Source organism: Drosophila eugracilis, unplaced genomic scaffold (assembly GCF_018153835.1).
Source record: "Drosophila eugracilis isolate 14026-0451.02 unplaced genomic scaffold, ASM1815383v1 contig_1172, whole genome shotgun sequence".
NCBI lineage: Eukaryota > Metazoa > Arthropoda > Insecta > Diptera > Drosophilidae > Drosophila > Drosophila eugracilis.
In genome coordinates, this window is record NW_024571954.1 from 166,430 (window position 1) to 187,793 (window position 21,364).

The 21,364-nt window shown below is 34.8% G+C and overlaps 1 protein-coding gene and 1 pseudogene across 35 annotated transcripts in view; both read right to left on the reverse strand.

Annotated features, from left to right (window-relative positions):
* Nucleotides 1-21,364, reverse strand: part of LOC108106243 (dystonin) — an 82,580-nt gene that overhangs the window by 55,838 nt on the left and 5,378 nt on the right. For 14 of the 35 annotated variants that reach the window (XM_017213203.2, XM_017213200.2, XM_017213201.2 and 11 more), the window contains exon 1: nucleotides 1,910-8,574. In XM_017213203.2, coding sequence (XP_017068692.1) covers nucleotides 1,910-2,372 — 463 coding nt within the window. In that variant the 5' untranslated portion in view covers nucleotides 2,373-8,574. Of the gene's footprint in view, nucleotides 1-1,909; nucleotides 8,576-17,857; nucleotides 18,454-21,364 lie in introns of those variants that run through there. The other 21 variants (XR_005993686.1, XM_041818003.1, XM_041818019.1 and 18 more) reach the window with 7 other exon arrangements.
* LOC108106211 lies at nucleotides 8,642-15,789 on the reverse strand (annotated as a pseudogene).

Genomic DNA, 21,364 nt, shown 5'->3' on the forward strand with positions numbered 1-21,364 from the left:
CCGTTTGCAATTTTCCATTCAAGCAGAGAGATTCCAAAACACTGAAAAACTCTCCCATTCATGGAAGGTTAGCAAAAAAAAAAACGTTGTTCTTTTCCCAAGAAATCTTTCTGCACGATTGCATGCAACACCAGCAAGCAACAAACGATTCGTAATCGGGCTTATTTTTATCTATCTCTAAGCCAAGAACAACACACAAAGAGTTCATAAATATTCACACAAATAATGATTGTGCAAAGGTGTACGACTTCACCGGCACAAATACCAAAAAAACGAAGAAGAAAAAGGTAAAAAAAAACAGGGTAGCACACTATCTGGAAATGTGTGTGTGTCTGTGTGTGTGCGGGATTTTGAAGAGCGCGTGATGATGTCACGTTCTAAGTTGAATTCGTTTTCGACGATTAAACGTTCGTTAAGTTGTTGTAGAAGAGCAGCAATTCGCCGCCGAAGCTTATTTGATATTTGTTAATGTTTATTTTAGCATTTAGTCATTGTCATTGATTAGCACACTTAACCTTACAAGGACGTTTGATCATACATCTTAGACATTGCCAAAAAAGCAAAGAAAAGGAGAGAAACAGTTGCAGTTTCTAGTTAATAAACAAATCAATATATAAATTTATAACCAAACTACGTGAAAGTTACCTAACAAAGTCAGTTAGTGTTATAGATATGCCCGTTGAACAGTTTTATTGTACGTTTTTTATGAAGGACGTTGGCTTGATCATGTTTTTTTTTTGTACATTTGCAATCGGCGATAAGGAAAATTCACGCATTCGCCAGATATAAACTATGAACTCACTCACTCACTTATTATTATTATTATTAGCGCATGAAAATGCACTTCAAATGGAATTCAAAATATTTTCAACTTTTTATCTGCCAGCTAATCAAAGTCAACAACAAAAATTCCCACCTAACGGCGCCAGAAAAAATTAGTCTTAGACTATCGAAAAGCCATAACCATCAGCATAAAAAACCCATATAAATGTTTACAAAAGTTAATAAACATAAACCAGTTTTTTTTTGGCTGGACAAATGAGTTCATTTTCTTGGAATTCTAAAGTTTGTTAAGACATTTTTTGGGTTTCTTAAATTCCAAAGCAACCCTAACAAGGGGTAACTCAGCTAACTCTACCCCCATAAGCGTAATTCAACTCATTAAACTCAAGGTCAAGATGTTAGATGGCACCCTTTTATTTGTTCAGCATTTGATGTGCCAAGAAAGGTGCGACTAATGGTCGGCAAATGTGTTTGTATTTGCCCAAGAAGTGTCAACACGCATTTCATATTCGGCGACTGTCGGAATTTGTAATATATATATATATATATATTTATAAAACCCACGATAAGGCCTTCGATCAAAGCTACCAAATGCATTGCAAAAAAGTGAGGTAATTTATTCGTCATGGCTTAAATTTGTTTGTTCTCCGAGATCTATTTCACATTCCTTATGGATTTTGCATAAATTTTGACTTAAAGACTTAGAAAAAAAACCAGTTGGAAAGATAATTTAAAACTTAAAAAACTTCTTTGGACTCTGAGCTGAGGGGTCGTCTCAACCTTGACCCTTTATAATTTGGCTCCCAAGCTTTGGCTTCCGTCAGATGAAGTCAGTAAGAGTGGAAGGCAGTTAGAGAACATGTTTTCAGGTTAGTTAAGCTAGGAAGCCGCGACAGAATCATAATTGAAATTCATACAAACAAGATACAAACGATGCGAACTTGAAATGCAAATCATTTCCGCTGGAGGAGTAAAGTTAATAAATCTTTTAAATTGAAGAGGAAACACAACATCAAAGAACTGGAACTGGAACTGGAACTCATGCCAATCATGATAGAAAAACCTATATCCCACTTACGCATTATATCCCAATCTTCTATAAAATGATCCCAAATGGACATGGTACCTTTAAACTGGGTAAGGGCATCCTCGTAGCCACCCTGCGGCTGTGCCTGGGTGGATGAGTGCTTGGCCTTCTTGGGTGCACCCGGACTATTACTGGTCTCATAAAGCGGCGATGATGCACTACCCGACGCCGAATGGCGATGATGATGATGGTGATGATGCTGCTGCTGGTGATGGTGACTGTTGTTGCTGTTGCTGTACAGCTCACGATCTCGTTGCTCCCGCTGGACCTGCTGGTACTCCAGTGTTCCATTGTTAACCGTGGCTAAGCCCGGACCACCCGGTGAAACGGAGATTCTTGCCGGCGACTGACTGCTACTAGTGGTGGCATGATGGTAGCTCTGATGATGGTGCGTCGTCTGACGAGAGCTGCTACGTTTCATTGAGTTGCTGCCACCGCTCCCGGGCTGCTGCTCATTGGGATCAAAGCCCAGGCGGTCTTTATAGTAGGAATGCGATGTCATCTTGCGGGTGGCACATTAAGAGACTCAGAGATACACTCAAAACACACACACACTCGTCGTCGTCGTAGCCGTCGTCAACTTTCGCCGCAAACTCTTATTTAATTTTTTGCCGATTTTTAGCACGTTTTGGGAGTTTTACGAATGTTTATTTTGCGATGGCACTTTTTGTAATTTTAATTTTCCCTCTCTCTCTTTCTCGGTTGGCTGGACCTGAAGTTGGGAGTTGTTGGTTGGTTGTTGGTTTTAAATTTAAATAAAAATTTGTTTTCCTAAATTAGCCGCGATGATTCAGCTACAGACGCTGCGATCCGCGTACTTGAACGTGAAATCATCAGAGAACGGCGATGGCAAATGAGTTGCAATTAGCGAGATACCAAAGAGGAATGTACTAAGCACTAAACTAAATTTAAGTAAAAGTTCTCGTTGTGGAAGTTGGCTAAATGCAGAGAAAGAAAGTCTATGATAAAGTATTAGAAACTTGGATGTGTTTATATCTTAAGAAAGATTTTAATTTAACTATTTTCTTGGCTTTACCAACCCAAAACTGTCATAAAGTGGGTTTTTTTAGGTAAATTACAAGCCTTAACACCATTTTGTAATCACATTTCCAACCTCAAGATCAAGTCTATATGTTTTTTCAATAAATAATATCTAAATGATTATCATTATATTCATTCTTCCTGTGTATTATAAGAGGCATTTCTTTTATATATCCAATCTAGTTGAGTTTATGTTTTTGTCGGCGTTGCCGGCATTTTGTTCCAATTGGCCGTTGGCCAAAAGAAAACGTGCTGAGCGAAATGTATCTAACAGATACGGATATAATTCACTATATACACTAGCATACATGGTGCATTTTGTCGCCAGAGGCGAACGAACTATGGCCGACGCCATCGGCATCCATCAGATGCCAAGATACTAAGATACAATGGGAGAAGGGCGATCACTTTTACCCACCCAGCAGCCAAATTGAAATTTATAAAGATAAATTGAAACTGAAATCAGACGCGCAGCTGCACCATACAAAGCTCAAGAGTAAAAGCGAGCACTTAAATCATTTCATGTCCATTTTTTCCCTCTTTTTCTTAACCTTTTCTTCAATTTTTCTTCACTTCTTTTTTTGCAATCTTCACAATGACAAAACTGCGATCCAATTTTTTTCGTGTACTTTCATTTGCTTAACAAAAATCTCCACTTCTGCCCTGATTTTTACTCGACTTTTTTTTGTGCTTTTCTGCTTTTTTGATGGGTGATTTTTTTGATTCAATTCATGAGGTCAGCTTGGAGCTGTATTTCTGGCTCGGACCCGTAAGCACACAATAAGTATAAATAAATAAATAAATGCCTAGACACGCAACCAGCTGCGGGCCCAGGAGACGGGTTGTCGCTCTGATTAGATACGAATACAATTATATATCTGTATATATATATATATAACCCATATAGTCAGTCGTATATGTAGATATGAACGGACGATGGACAAGTATCTTTCGCTCTCTCAAAACTCATTTTTCATTCAAAGTTTGTCGAGTTTAGTTTACTTTGTGCAGCTGCTAGAGGGTAAGTTTGATTTTAATTGGGAATTTATTATGGAAAATCAATAAATATAGTCTTGATAAGTATGCAGTTTTAGAGATATGATTACAAATTTGGTTTTTAAGAAAGGTTTAAAACTCAAAATGGTCTAAGAATCTCTTTTATGTTAAACAAAAAATTATATAAATTGATTTCGAATTTTTCGATTATTCCTCAAAATTTATTGACTCCCTAAAGGGTATCCAAAATTCCCTATTCCCTCTTCTATTTTTCCCAATTTGTTTGCTTTGTCTGCTTTAAATTTTTAATTTATTTATGCAAACGCTGGGCGTAACTCAGCTAAATGACAAACAAACATTTTTCTTGGCCACTTTTTTTCTTTTTGCGAACTTTTACTTGAATTTTGGTTTAGGTTTTAGTTTTTAGTTTTTAACCAAATTTTTAGTTCATTTGTTTTGTTTTTTTATGTTTTTTTTTTAAATGATTTTTTCCAGCGTCAACAGTTTTTTGCATCTTTCACTTCGCTTGCTTTCAATAATTTTCACTCATATTTTTAGTTGCTTGTTATTGTTATTGTTATGGTTTTTTGTTATTGTTATTTGCTGGTTGCTAGCTGCTGCTTGTGTTCCGTGTGCATTTTCCATTCACATGCAAAATTTCACACAATAAATTCACGGAAAAAATATTTCCTCACTGCCACTGTCTGAACTTGGCTTTTCGCCTCTCTCTTTCTTGGCTCTTTCTAACTAGTCTCCTTCTTCACTTCTTTCCCACCCCCATTGGTTGGTGGCACAGTTATGCCAAGTTGTGCATTTTCTCTCATTTTTCTAAGCCAGGTTTAAACGGGAGAGCCGGAATTAAGTATGCCTGGCATGTCAAGAAAACCGTGTGTTGAGAACTAACAGGTAGAAGGAGAGAGCGAGAACGAATAGAAGTGAAAGAGGGAGAATAGGGGTTACACTGGGAGAAAAATTACACATTTATTGGTGAGAATACTGCATTAAAAGAGTATTTTGGGAAATCTAAGTAGTTAATATTCAAATATTAAAATTGTTAATTTTAAGAATATGTTTTAAAATATTTCAATTTTAACTTTAAATTAAAGTTTTTAATGCATTGTTGACGTTTTTAAGGGAAATCAAAAGGATCTAGTACTTTTTTCATTATCTAAATGACTTTTTGGGTAAGAAAATAATATTTTTACTTAAGGCAAGTTATAATTTCTAACAAGGAAGCCACCTCTACACCTTTCTAACCAAACAATTTAAGAAATAAACTCTTCCAAAATGCACTTCCCCCACTAAGAGATATATTTTTCTGGGTGCAGAGAGCGTTGCATGCGTTTGGCATGACTAATTTGTCTTTATAAAGACCAAGAAAGAAAAAAAACCCAAATGGGATACAGACTACAGTGCGGGTTTGTGGATTTTTATAGTGCGTGTGCAGCGATCAAAAATCCGAGACCAGATCGCCCCTAAAGAGCAATTCAAGCTCACCAAAAATCTAAAGGAAAAAAAAAAAACAAATCTGACAAAAAACTGGTTATTGAATGAAAAGCCAGCCGACGACAGACAGCAACAGCAACAACAAAAAATGGCAAAAACAACAACGCACAACTTAAAAGAAGTTGGGAGAAGTTGAAAATTTCTCGTTTGCGACAGGCAAATATTTCAAAAATGCAACACAGCTGCTGCTGCTGATGTTTTTTTTTTCGAAAACTTAAGAACTTAAGTTCTGGGGTTCTAAGTTCTTTGGTTTTATTCATTTATGATTTCCATTATCGGTTTTAGTTTATTTAGGACGATAACACAACGGCGGTCATTCATTCAGTCACTCGATTTAGTCATTTATTTATTTTTGTATAGAGTTTCTGTTGACGTCTTCGCTGCTGTTGCTGCTTTAACACATTTTTCGCACTACAGATAAACGCGGTTTTTGTTTTATGTAAGTTTTGACTGTCGATTTTTTGTTTTTTTTTGTTTTTTGCTTTTTTTTTTAAACAATTATATTTATTATAATTTTGCACTTTGTTTTAGTGGCAGCTTCTCACTTTTTTTTTTCTAAGGGCCAAGTTGCGTTTGCGCTCGTTAACTGCGCGTGAGTGTGTGCGTTAACAAATTGTTGTTGCCACACCACACAAACACATCTATATATATATATATAGAGAGATATTAACACATATATGGACGCAACGCACGCACACACACAGTCACTGGTGAAGAGAACGAAGTTCTAGCAGAGAAACGCCCAACCGCTCGGTATCGCGGTTCAAATTTGACTGAGCGCCGCGTTGTGTTAAGCGAATTCACTTTGGGTGCTGCTGCGGCGCTACAAAATGCAAGAGATACAAGAGAGCGTCAAAAGAAAAGAGCGAAGAGATGTCACAAATGAGAGAGCGGGGGCGCGAGCGAGAGCAGGTGAGTATGAGTGAGCGGAGCAGGTGTATGGCCAATGTGTTGTTGCTGACATTGCTCTTTCTCTCTCTCTCTCTATGTCATTTGAGTGAGCAAGATCAGTTGCTCAATTTGTTGTGAGTGAATAAACGGTATTGATCTGCTCGCTCATTTACTGTTCATTTGTTCATTTATTCACTCGATTGATTAGAGCAGTTTATCAACGGTTCATTTTGATCTGTTTTTAATTTTAGAAGTAATCAAACTCTTATTAAAAAACATATGAGATTCACGCAGAAAAATAAGAATGAATTTACTGAACTTTGGAGAAAAACGGAATTCACTTTAACTAGTGAATTAGAAGCTAAGCAAATGAACAACTTAACAAGAAAACTAATTTCTAACATGTTAATTTTAATCACTTAAATGAATAATAACTCATTTATATATTTAACTCACTCGTAAGCAACTCAAAAGCTATTGCGTGGCCGGTTTAACGTGGGAAGAGAAGAGCGTAAGAGAGACAGATCAGAGCTCTTTGAGCTTCATTAGAAGCTTAAGCCGCTGAATGAATGACCAAAAATGTAGCTCTGAAGTGAGTTAGTAAGAGCAGTGAGAAAAATAAGTATAAAGAAATCTGAATCTCACTTAGATATCCAGTAAATTACTTTTAAACTAGATAAGTGACATAGATAATAGATAGATAGATAGATAAAGACATTTGATCTCAAAATTGATCATAATAACAAAGACCACGTTCTTAAAATGTTAAGAATTGCGAAGTATAAAAGGTACATTACTATCATTCAGATAATTTACCAATCAAACTATTTAACTTTTAACTTTTCTCCCAGTACATGCGAAATGAAAAGAAATTCCTCATATTTGGTCACAGCGCTGGCCATTTTTTCTGCGGGCCAGAGGAAGCCGCTTAGACATGTGGGCCCGCCGAGCCAGCCAGAATGAGAAGAATAAAAAGAAAATAGCATAAACCGCTAATGGTCATGGCCGTTAATAAACAGAAAGCCCTAATTTGGCTCTCGTCTTTTTTGTGGTTTATTAACCGAGCCGCAAAGAAATAGTCATGGAAATAAAAGGCAACCACAGATCGACACGCACTTGTAAACAAATTTTGAAACACAAAAAAAAAAAAACAAAAAAACAAAAACACTGCAGTTGAAAGAACTTTTCCGTTTTCTGCCATAAAACATAAACACAAACAACCAGCGGCCAAAAATAAAATATGAAGTGTAAAAATAGTTAAAGCAACCATAAAAATGCAATTAGATTAGAGACCAAAGAGTCGAATCTTTTTCCAATTTTCCACTCAAGAGCAAAGACTAAGAGAGTGTGTGTGTGTGCGTGTGTTGACCATCGATCAGCTGAGTTGCATTTAGCTTTTTCGGGGTGACATTAGGTTTCAGTTTATTTTATTTTTGAAAAACGCGTTATGAAAATGGAAAGTGGTATTGCATACAGCCATGAAAAGTGAAAAAGAAAAAAAAACGTAACCTGATCCGAAAAGCCGCTATTGGGAAAACAGCTGTTTCACTTTCAACGGAAATGCTATGCAGAATGGGCGTGAATGAGTAGTGATCAGTTGGGGATTCGATCATCATCGGGTGAGTCAGGTCGAAAATGTGACTAAGCCCCTCTCTGTCCATAAATGAGTTTTTGGATTTTGGCTTGGCGTAGGCTTAATGCGACCAAGTTGGCCTTTTTTCGGTTCTTGGGCCAAAAATTATACTCATATGTTAAAGCAAAGGAGGGATACAGAGAGAGAAATCAATAACAAGTTTGAAATATTAAGATTTGGAAAGGAAAATGGCTCATTCTTACTTAATTTAGCGAAAAATTAACTGTTTAGGCAATAAAAAGATCACAAAAAGACCTTAAAAACTTCCTTTTAATAACAATATAATAATAATCACTAATACTTTCCCGCAGTGTAGCCATTGTCTTTGGACCCGCCTTCGTTAATTTGCATGTCTCTCTGCTGTAGACTCAGACTCGATCTCAGACTCTATCTCCATCTCGATCTCCGTCTGGGGGCCTCCGTCTCAGTCGAGTGATTCCCCCATCTAGATAATCCAATCCATCCACTCCAACACTTGGCCGTCATCCAGTTTCCCTCTTGGCCAACCAGCCCACTTCCTCAAGTGGACAACACCCCCGGACGACAATCAATCGATATATCTATATAGGTACTATATATACCATTACCAATCCGATAAATTAAAGACTGTTTTTCATGCACTTGCCGTTGTGGTTTTAATTAGTAATTGGCAATCGTTGAGCAGATTTCGAATTACCAGGGCCAATGGCTAGAAGGAGGGGGTGTAAGTGGGTGGTTGGTGGCTTTAAGAGGGGCGCCGCTTAATTGCCAACTGATTGTTATGGCATTTTGAATTGCCTTCTGGCACGCCATTGAGTTTGGAACATAAAAAACAAAGAGCTCTGGCAATTTGCATGTCAATCAAGAGAAGATTTTGATAGGAAGCTAAGAACCTAAGCTTTGATTTAACACTCAGTTATTCTTTGCTATAAAAATTAATTATCATTACTAAGTTAGAGTGGACTCACCCACTTAGTCAGTGGAAAACTGTTGGGCAGCTGCTGTTGCCTTATAACTGCCATATTTTGCTATTACTAAACCGCTGCTGCCCACGCTTACGCCCAAAGTCTTCGGAATTCCGCCTGTCACAGCCAGCCAACATCCGTCTCAAGGCAACCCAGCAACGCAGCCCAAACAAACTTTACAAAACTACAGAAAAAAAATCTAAAGAAAAAAAAACTCAATAAAAAAACTCAACTAAAAAAAACTCAGACAACGTTGCAGACAATTTCCCGTTTGGCTGAGGAATGCCGGCAAATTGAAATTGCAATCGAAGAGAAACGACAATTTATTCGCACGACGTCATGTGCTTAACACACTTTGTCACATAAATTAAGATAAATGTATTTATACTTTCATGATTTACATGTTGCTTTATTTTGAAAAGGCTTCTCCTTTAAGGTGTTTTCTTTGCCTGATACTAATGTTTATGAAAACCTTATAATAAGCTTGATAAAAGTACTTATTGGGTTAATTTATGATTGACTTAAAATTAATATATCTCAAATCATTTAATGTCGTAAGAGTTTTTCATACTTTTATGCAAATAAATAAAATTTTATTGAGAAAAACACTTTATCGGTTTTATCATTAACATGATATTAACACATGATGTCATCTTTAACTAACATTCCCTTTGTCCTTTCACTTAAAACATAAACTTATAATTTTAAATGCCTTTTTTTAAGTTTCCAATTAATTTCATTTAATTTTCAATATATTTCATCGAAAAACCAATCAGTTAAAACCCAAACCTTGTTCATGTCAGATTCTTACAACTCTAAATCATAATGATTGGGATTAAGATTTATGATGAATCAGATTTATCATAGATTTAATTATTCAAAGAAGATATGTTAAATAAATTGCTTTATCAATAAAGCCAAAAATATATTTTCAATAAAAATAACCAAATAAAGATACACATTGCTAGATCTGCATATACAATAGTTTTAAGCTGAGAATAAATAAATAAATTTCTCATTTTAAGATTATATTACAAAGTGATTATGGCCTGTCACCCATTATGTATCGAAAACTAATTTAGAAAAAACTGAAAGCTTTTAAAGATTTAAAAATTTGAACTACTTTTTTGGTACATAACCAATATAAATTCTTTTCTAATCTTATTCATTATATATAATATTTTATTTATTATTACTTATTATTATTTAATATTATTTATTATTATTAATTTTATTTATTGTTATTTTGTATGATTTAATATTTTTTTTATTTTTTTTTCAATATTATTTTTTATTATTTAATATTATTTATTAATATTTTGTATTAACTAATATTTATTATTACTTTATATTATTTAATATTTTTTTATTTTTTTCTTAATATTATTTTTTATTTAATATTATTTTTTATTATTTAATATTATTTTTTATTATTTATCATTTATTATTAATTTTTAATATTGTTTATTATTACTTATTCTTATTAATTTTATTTATTATTATTTATTATTATTTATTATTATTTAATTTATTTTTTTTTTTTTTTTAATATTATTTTTTATTGTTTAATATTAATTATTATTATTTATTATCATTTATTATTATTTAATATTGTTTATTATTATTTATCTTAATTTATTATTATTTTTTATTATATATTATAATTTTTTATTACTTATTATTTATTATTTCTTATTATTTATTATTTCTTATTATTTATTATATGACCTTTTTTATTATAAACTATTATTTCTTAGTAATATTGCAACTGAGAACTTTATTTTGTTTTTAAATTTACTTTCATATCATATTTATTTTCCTTTTTAAGCAAAACAATTTAGCATTTGTCACTATTCAAAGCTTATTAATTCCTTACTAACACACAAAATAGTACTCATATTTCTATGACTCATGCCTAAAATATGTTTATTTACTTATTTCGTTACATTTTCTGTTAAAACTCCAATCATTTTAAAAACAAATTAACAAAAGCCTGAATAAAATGAATAAAAATTAAACAAATAAAATTGTTCCATTTACATAAAAAAAAACCAACTTAAATCCCACTGAATTGTCATCGGTTTTTGCCGGCAATGGTAGACATTATCCGGGCCTTAAGCCTTTGCAACCGTCGAAATAGCCAGAAAGATATCTGTGTCAATGTGGAATTTGGCCAGGCTTATTGTGAACAGTCAGTCACAGAGCAAACAAGTCAGGATGGAATGCCGGCTAAGTGGACTCCCCCACTTTCCCAAAAACAACTCCCAAGTAAAGTTACATTTTTTCCCTTATTTGGCCACTGACTGATTCCCAGTTTTTTCTTTTTTTAACTTTTGGCTTTGTAAACAAAGGTGGCAAAACGGGAAAAAACAATGGAATATATGGAATATTCGTGTAAGTTCACTTCACTTCAAGGGTGCCCTGACACCCCTCACCCTCCACTTGGGTCTCACCTTCCTTATGAAACTAAAATGGGGAATGGGGCATGGATGACCCACTGAAGGCACAGACACAGTCGTACCCAGTAGTGAGTGTAGTTTACCCATCCCCCTTAAAGACAAAAACAAAAAACAGGTTTACGACATTAAGTAGTGGGCGGCTCTTACACTGGAAATAAATATTAGGTTTAAAAATGTTATAAAAAAGAAATAGAAATTCCACTAATTTTAAAAGTTAAAGAAAATAGATTGATTTTCTATCACTTTTTTGGGTTTTTTTTCTGATATTTAGTCTCTTTGGTAAGCATATATAGTTAAGATAGTAGCTTTCTATATCATTTTAATGTATATATTAAATATTTAAATTGAAGTTAAGAAAATTGGAGTTAGTTTTTGCATCCTTAAGATACATCTGTAGGGCTTTTGAAACCTTAAGATTTATCTTTCAGGTTTTTGGTTCTTTAAATATAAGAAAAATATTTCAAAAAAAAGGAATTTATACCTTTCAAAGCTCTACGTAAATGTTAAAAAATCTCTATAAACTAAAAATTAAATCTTTAACCTTTTTTAATATATTTCCCCAACATTTAACCCTTTTTTTCCCAGTACACCTGCCTTGCTGTTTACTTTTATTTGCGTGTAATGTCATTTAAATGATTGCTCGATCGCTGACAAAGGCCAACTTGTTTGGCTGCCAAAGTGACGTCATGGCCACTCCACCCACACACACACACAGCAAAAGTTAAAAAACAACATTGCTGTGATATATATAACAGGTCATAAATATCCATAAAGCGATATTGGCCGAAGCTGCTGAGATCATTGCAATTTCTGTGAAAGCCACAAAAAAAAAACCAGGAACGCCTTGAATGAAAAAAACTCCCACAGAAGTAATGCCACTTGATCTAGCATTGCACAACATCTGCTTAAAGGGGGGGTGGGAGTATAAATATATATATACGTATATAAAGTATATATCCACCCCCCCTCTTGATAAAGTATCTTGACCTCGTATAGCTGGAGTGCCTCGTTTCGTGGCTGTTGATCGTCACTGGCAATTAGTAGCGTAATTAAATATTTGTGTACAAATAATTTGTACGACTGTATGCCGCCTGCCTGCCTACATTTTTTTTTATAGATTTTATATATTTTTTTTTATGTATATTTATTTATATTCAAGTGCTCTTGGCGGTCCTTTTGCTTTGATCACAAAATTGCTTATCTTAATGAGTCAGAGAGAAGAGTTTCTCGGCTATATAGTATATATATCTTTTTTTGGGGGGGAATATAAACATTATAGGCAGGGAGTACGAGACAATTGTCTGGGAAAGGTGCCATATGGCGGTTTTTTGTAGCCTTGAGGGGAGTTAGATACCAAGATATTTACAGCCTGTGCGTGTGAAAATGATTCACGAATGTCACCTGCCACAGTCAGGAAATCAAGATGTTTGCTTTTTGGCTTGAAATGTTAGAGTTTTATTTGTATTTTTTGGGTAATTATTAAGGTTTAGCCATAAATTAAGTTAATAATTTGAACTACTGGGGTAAGAATGAGTAATTAGGGAAATAAATTAGATTATAAGTGGAATAAATATATTTTTTATATATTTTTAGAGTGTTTTTTACTGGTTTCTTAGGGGAATAATAGGAAAAAGATAGCCTAAACTGCATAACAGTCTTTGTGATATCATTAAGAAAGCTTGCAGGAACCTGATTAATATAAATATTGCTAAAAAATAAAATATTTAAAATATTTTTATGATTACTAATAATTTTTTAAGGGCCTTATATACTAGTTTCCTAAGAACATCTTTATAAACTGAAGTAAAATCTCTTCTGATATTGTGGTCTTTAAAAAGTTAAAAACGTTTTAGCTAATAACCTTTTCCAAAAGTTAGTTCAGCTTAAAACTTTTTTAAAAACATGTTAATATATAAAATGGCTCTTATTTTTTGCCAAAACCAACCAATTTAGATGCATCTATGCCACAGCTGAAACGGTTTTAAGCATAAAACCTAAACATTCTCTTTGAGTTAACCAAATAACCTAAGAACAAGCTGCCAAAATGAAACTTAAAAATCTCAACAACAATGTAGAAAAAATCCAATAAAGAACAACGTTAGAAACCAGTCAATCGTCAACCATACGAGGTGTGTTCAAAAAGTAAGGTGACTCTTCAAATTTCGCGAATTTCAAATTTTTCGATTATCGAAACCTTTTAGAAGTTATACGAGGTGTGTTCAAAAAGTAAGGTGACTTTTCAAATTTCAAATTTTTCAAATTTTTCGATTATCTTCAGTTTTGGGAACAAGAAAAAGTCACATGGGGCCAAATCCGGTGAATATGGTGGCTGAGGCATTATTGTGGTGTTGTTTTTGGCCAAAAAATCCAAATCCTTTGATCCATATTTTTCGATAGCAAAAAATCGCCGAGCTCGCAAAACAACTTGTAACTTTACGCCTCTCACAACCAAACAAAAGAGGATGTTCCATTGAAACTTGGTACAGATGTTAGGGAAGAGTGTACCAATATAACAAAACAAAAAAATCGATAATCGAAAAATTTGAAATTCGCGAAATTTGAAGAGTCACCTTACTTTTTGAACACACCTCGTATATAATTCAGATGTTTCATGGGCTTTAGTCATTAGATTCCAGAACACTTAAAAATGTCATAACTTAACCCGAATAATTACTAGAAAACGAGAGATAAAGATAGAAATAGAGATAAAGATAGAAATAGAGATAGAGATAGAAATAGACAGATAGAGTGAGAGAGCAGAAGGGGGAAAAACATAACGAACGAGAAATGCAAATTGAATTGAAAACTAATTAAAGATATCTACACAAATACAGAGACACACACACAACCCAAGTCAAGATACACAGATACACAGCTGGAGAACGATATGGAGACACGGGAAAGACAATTAAAAAAAACCAAAAATTCAAAAGGAGAATCAAAAGGGAAGGCTAAAGCAGCGAACAGAAGCAGAGAGTAAAATAGTCTAGAACAAAGAAACAGTTATCAGTTTTCAATTAACAACATCGTGTTATGTCGCCGGTAGGCGTATCTGTATCTTTCAGATACAACACAAAATGCCGAAAATAACAAAAAAAAGAAACACAACCAAAACTATGAAGAATTTATGATGAAACCATTATCATATTAGATCCCAAATACAACCTAGTTCTATTACTCTTTTGACTTCCTTGTGGCAAACTGTACTTCCGGTGGCCGCAAACCCAGCCTGTTGCCGGGCTAATTTAACCATTAAAACCAATGTGCTTGGAATATCTAATGATTTTCTAGTCACATAAACACAAAACACACTCGCCAGATTTATTAATGAAATCTCTCAGCAATGCAGTAGGCCAGTAAGGGGATTGTCGGCGCCCCCTCTTTTAGCCAAGCCTGTTTTTTTGACAATGTTAACTGGCAAAGTTCGATAACGATAAAGCGATAACGTGGCAAAGCACTTGAAGACTTCTTCGATTAATGGTAATGGGACAGGCCACAGTGATAACACCCATCTAAAAATAAACGCTGTCGAATGCTGTCAAAGTAATCCGAAAACAAAATCGAAAATGGCTCGAATCAAAGTATTATAGCCAAGCCAAAAAAAAACTTAAATTATTGCCTCATGCCCACACGCAAGAGGCCAAAAAAAAAAATCAAAAAAAAATATATTCAAAGGCCAAAATTGGTTCACTTTGCGCAGGCGTAGCCAAAGGTGAGAAAATCAAAATGCTAGAGAGTAAAAGTTTAAAAATATACACAAAAAAAATGGCTAAAAAAAGGCAATTGTAAACAGCCGAGACCGAGATCGTAAGCAAATATTATTTAATCGAGGCATTAACACATATATCTTTAGATAATGCGTTTCGAGGGGGCGTTATACCGTTCATTAGCTAGTTGCTAGTTGCAAGTTTCCCCCACCAATCGCTTTGTGGGCAAGTTTTCCTCTTTCCGTTACATGCATTTGGCCAAATTGAGCGAGAGTGTGTGGGCTAACTGGCTCAGGGCTAATTAAAACTCAGCGGCAAATAACGAAAATTACGGGGGGAACTACAAAAAAAAACCAAAGTAGAGAGAAAAAAGTGTAGAAAAACTTCATCACTGAGGCGAAAAACTTTTCATTTCGCATGTGAATTTGAATTTGAATTTGGGGTTGGGTTTGGGTTTGGGTTTGGGTTTGGGTTTGGGTTTGGAATTTTGTGTTTGCAGTTGGCTAAATGAAACATTGTGGAGGTGTCGCTATCTCTCTCTCTCTCTCTCTGGGGCCTTAATCCCAGACATCAATCTAAATTTATAAATATCACACATATATATCTGTTTGTTCAGTTAGCTCGTTAAGGTAAAACGAGTTTTGTTTTCTGTTTCATTGACGATCTTGGGCGTTTCTTACTTATTGAATCAATTTCAATTGAAAGTAATTACAGCCGCACGCTGACGCATGTGCAGTGTCATGATGGAAGTGTTTTTATATCTTAAATAAGATTAAATGTTTTTTATATATTGGAGTTGCTGAAATCTTAACAATCCAATCTTGAAAGAGATTAAAAATTTTAAAAGAGATTTGATTTTTAGAAATGATTTTATTGCCGTTTTTGATATCTAAATATCTATAATCAAAGTTCCTTGTTTCTCTGAGATTTTTAAAAATATAAGATAAATGTTGAGTTTTTAAGTTTAGAATTCTTTACTTTTAGAAAGCTTTTTTCTTGCTAGGAATTAAAAATTGCAATATTAAGCAATAAAGCAATATAAAGTTTTAATGATAAAAACTTTGATGAACTACTTTTTAGCAGTATTTTTACTAATTTTTTCTACATTTTTAAAGAATGCCACGACTGAAGCCGATGATGAATTTATACCTTAGTCTACTTTTTAATAATATTAATGATAATAATAATAATTTTAGTAATGAATATGATAGCTGACTTAAAATCTAATTATATGTGCAATTTACTGTGTGAAAAACAGGGTATTAATATTAGATTTAAAGGGGGTTTACAAGCAAATTTTTAAAACAATGCTTTTTTAACACTTTCCCTATTTTGTAATTATAACAAAAAAGCCTGAGATAAGATTTCAAACGAGTTGTTACCAATTTTATACTACAAAATAATACACACTGATAAAAAACAAGTATTAGAAGACTTTGAAAAAGACAATAAAATCTGATATGATATTTAAGCAACTAATTCTAATTTAGTCTCAAATGACAATAAACAGATAAGTTCCTCTTCTACTAATCTAAAATGTCATTCATAAATGATAAAAAATTTGCAAAAATTATCGAAATTCCAGAGCTATCTTACAAGCAAAGCAATGAACCAACCTAAGTTATAAATTTATTAAGAAATTATACCAGATGTGCAAAAATATATCTCGAAATTCCCGAACTCCATTTTAAAACAAGCAATGAACCAGAAAACTTCTGTTTCCACTGATCTAAAACTTAAATTGATTTTAAAATGATACAAAAATTGCACAATTTTAACTAAATTCCAGAACTATTTTCCAAGCTAAGCAATGAACCAGAAAACTTCTGTTTCTACTGATCTAAAATGTAATTTATTTCCGTGGGCTTTGATCTGTGGCATTCTTTGGCTCCTCGACAATCCCTTGAACTCCTCACCGTCAGAACTTTATAATAGACACAGCCTGGGCACAATGCGACAAGTATTCAATAGACACAGCATTTTGCCTCCATTTGTGTGTTGGCCTTTTTTTCTATTTTCTTTTCTTTTTTTTTATTATTGTGCGGCACTAACAATGCCCTCAGGCTGCGACGGCGACATAAATTTCGATTTTTCAGTTGCCATTGCAAAAATGGCAACAGGAGGAGGACCTGAAGGAGGAGTAGGGTTATAGGGGGGAGAACTTATATCTAGTACATAGTTCTGTGGGCCGCAAAAACTCCGTTGGCGGAACAGAAATAGAATTACAAGTGACTGACAGACAAAACAGCAAAACTGGCAGAGAGACGGGCTATATAGAGGGGGGATATATAGCTCAGTATATCGAGGAGGGGGAATCAGATGGGCGGAGGCTGCAACCGTTAGTGTGGAATTAGCGCATAATAACGCTGCGTCGATGCAAAAAGCAGCAAAGCGAGTGGAAATGCGAGCACAGTTTGGCAAGCATTGCTCATATGCTAAGTGCAATGAACCGCCGAGTGGCAGAGCAGCAGCTTTGCTTCTGGCGTGGTGGGTGAGTGTAGCGCGGGGCATGGGGCGTGGTGGGTAGACCAAATATTTGCTCAACATATTGCCATTTGAATGGAGCTATCAGCCGGGGGATTACCTCAATTGCGTTACAGTGTTCATAGGATTTGTGGGACTAGAATTTACATTTCAGATATTAAGTACTACAGATTATTGGACAAATCTCTTCTCTTTTCATCACAAACATTCCCAAGATTTTTGATTAATAACTACAGCAATCGCTCACTATAATCTTTAAGTTCCTCTTTAGTTAGCGGTCACTGTAGCTTACTCTTAAATAGAAGAAATACAGAGGCATCACTCACCTGCTATACGGAGAACCGCACGATCCGCCGGATCCAGCTGCAGGATGCTGAGCGGCTTGTCCTTAGCCCATTCGCTAAGGGATTCGCGATCCATCATGATGTTGGCGGCACTCCCCGTGGACGCATAGATGCGGCGTCGCTGGCACAGCTGCTGCTCCGATTGGTGCAATCGCGGCTGCAACTGCAACGTGGGGCACGATGGCGATGGCGCGGATGGCGATGGTGACGGGGAATGATGATGATGGTGGTACGGATGCTGTTGCTGTTGGTAATGGTGACCACTGTGGGATCTGACGCCTCCAACGCCACCGAGGAGTGCCGCCTGCGGGGAATGTGGCGACTGGGGGGTGGAGCGCGAGCGAACGTAATTGCGGGGGGACGCCGTGTTTGCTGTTGTTGTGACTGCTGCGTGGACGGAGTTTCCCTTGTCGTTGTTGTTGTTGTTGTTGTTGCACGGATGCGATTGTGCAGTGGCAGCCTGTTTTTTTTGTGATTTCGCCCTGATTGCACACGAGTTTCCCTGTACTTAACCTTAACTTCTTTTTAGCTAACTAGAATTTGGCTAGCAACATATTTTCTAAATTTTAATACTTTAACTGAAAGTAAAAAATAATACATTTTAACTTTAGTTATAGGGAAATTTATAAAATTTGTGTTTATTTATAATAGTAAATGCTTTAAATCACGTTTGTTAAATTACAGTTTTTCACTTTTTTTTTAGTTTTTCGAAATGTTTTTTATTTTTGTGCCTAAAATCTTTTCCTATTTTCAATTCCTATTTTTGGAAAAAGAGTGGAAGCAGCTACATTACTTCATTAATATAAGTAGAGACTTTAATAATTGATCATTACAATTAATATTTTAAACTTTAAATTTTAAAGTTTAAAATATTCAAAAAGCCCGCGTAAAAAGTTAATGGCATACTTTTAGGCAGTTCGAAAAATAAAGTTTGAAATTAACACACCAACTTATTTGCATATTTAGTAGATTTCAGAATACAAAGTATAATGAAAGAAGAGGAGTAAAGAAAGAGGCGCAGATTTTTTATAGCCTTATCGCTTTGTTCTCATTTATTCGCAGTAGGTCATTGTCAATTGAAGCGGAAAACAATGAGTAATAAATAAATTAAAACAAACAATTGCTGATAGTTCAACACAGTTTTGTAGTAACTGTGTCTCGGCTAAGTATTCGAAATAGAAAAAAGCAAATCGAATTTACAACGGAAACCAACAATCGCAAAAACAACAAAACCTTAATGAAAACCACAAAACAAACAACAACAAAATGCAGACTAAAACAACGGTCCGCTTAGACTTGTATGTGCCCGCGTGGGTTTGTGTATGTGTGTGTGGGAAGTGCAGGAAAATGTCAACAAAAACCGCAAAGAGAGATGCAAAGAAAAGAGAACGACCGGTTTTTTTCCAGTTAGAAGAGAATACGCATGCGCAAAGTTTACAATACCGGAAATAAAAAGGAAGAAAAAGAACTGTAGAGAGAGGCAGAATGATATAGAAGAGTGCAGAGCGATTGTATGCAGCTGGCCAAAAGCCATAAAAAACAAGAAGAACTAGAATAGTTATTGCTTTTGACCCGTTATTGTGACTTCGTCTTTCCTCCTGAGTATTTCATATTCTTTCACTCTATATTTAGCTCTCAATCTCATCTCTCTCTCTCACTTACTTTAGCGAAATACAGATGCGTTTAAGATTATAGATCTGTATTATATTAACATGATTAAAAAATTGAAAAATTTTTCACAAAGAGCACTAAAATTGAATAGGATGAGTATTTTAAGCTTTCTAAAACCGTTTACCAAAAACCTCTTCTTTGAACAATAAATATTTTTAAGAACATTTGCAATGCTATTAGTATGCCCGCACCTGTTTTCCAGCACGGCTCGATGGCCAATTATCGCTGCTAAATTGTATTATTATTGGCTATTGCCGATTGCCGCGTGGGATCGACGACTTGCGAGCTTTTATCAGCTGGTGTGCTGCCGGCACATAAACAAACTCTAACTGTACAAAGCGAAGCGTTAAGTAAAATCGTTCCATAAATGCCAACTGAGCGACTAAATTTGGAATTGAATACTTTGTGGGGAATACGTTGAGAGACGTGAGCGGGGCTCTTGATCAGATTATCGCCAGTGCCTGTCAAACAGTAGACGGCCAACACTCAACAGGTTGGCAGACGGCCTTTGAATAAAAAAAAGAGTTATCAAACGATATACGAGTGTGTACAGAAGACGAAGAAATACGATGGCATTTCGGGGTTTTCGACTAGTACTGTTACCTTTCTTCTATGTTCGTGAGTCGGTTTGCTTATCAGCAGATAAGCGGGGCAATGTTTTTGATTGCGCTCATGACTTGATAAGTTTCACAGCGCTTACGAAACTGTTTTCGGAGGTTTTCTATCAAGGAAAATATAATATCATTTTTTTGGGGCCTCAAAATATGGGAGAACTATGTCAAACATTCCTAACTTTATTTAAGGATTCTCTTTAGAAATCAACCAAATTTTATAAGATTTATTCAGTAAAACATTTTAAGGCTGTAGATTAACTAAGACCTAATTCAGGTAAACCTTTTAAGACTGAAGAATGTATATTCGATGTTTTAGGATAAACTGTTTTTTCGTCTACCTAAGGAACGGAACCTGAACCTGAACCTGAACCCGAACCTGACGCTGATCTAATCAAGAGACCTTCTACTTTTTTTTTTGCGACTGATTTACGATTCCTCCCTTCCGGCGTGTAAGACAGCGGCAGACCCACATTTAGTCTTAATTTGAACAAAGCCACTCGGCCGGCATTAAACTTGCAAATTAAATGCGCAAATTGAACGAATATAGCAAATGAAAACGAAATCGAAAAGAGACAACCGATAGTAGCTACATATATATATAAAGTATATAAAACGAATATATAGAGGATGCCCTCCGACTGAGCGGTGATCAAAGCAGCTGTTTGTGGCAGTAAAAATAAAACAAATGCGGCGCCGGGCAAACAGAGAAAAAGAATAACAAAATAACAAACTAAACATGCTGAAGGCCAAGGGCTTGTGCAAATAAAGGAATTAGCAGGCTGCAGTATGGGAATGCAAACAGAATGTGTCTACAGTCTAGACATCGTCTCCTTGAAGAAGTGCCAACGGAATTGCTTTTAAGAAACTAAAATCTTTCAACGAAACCAACGTGGAATTTAACAAGATTTTATGCAGTTTTTTATATAATATTTATAGAGAAACTTCTTCTCAGTAGCTTCTGACAAATATGGCATTCTTCCTAAGAAATACTGATAAGTAAAATTACTCTATTTAGTGTTTATTATCAGAACTTATACGCGTATGTATAAGCCTCATAATCTAGAAAAACACAATAGAATTTCGAGAATTTAGAAAAAGTTTAAAACAAATATTTACTTTATTTATTAACTCATTCATGGGTATCCATAATGCTTTCCTACTTATTTCACCAATAAAAGGAGACCTTCACTTTTTAGGCTAAAGT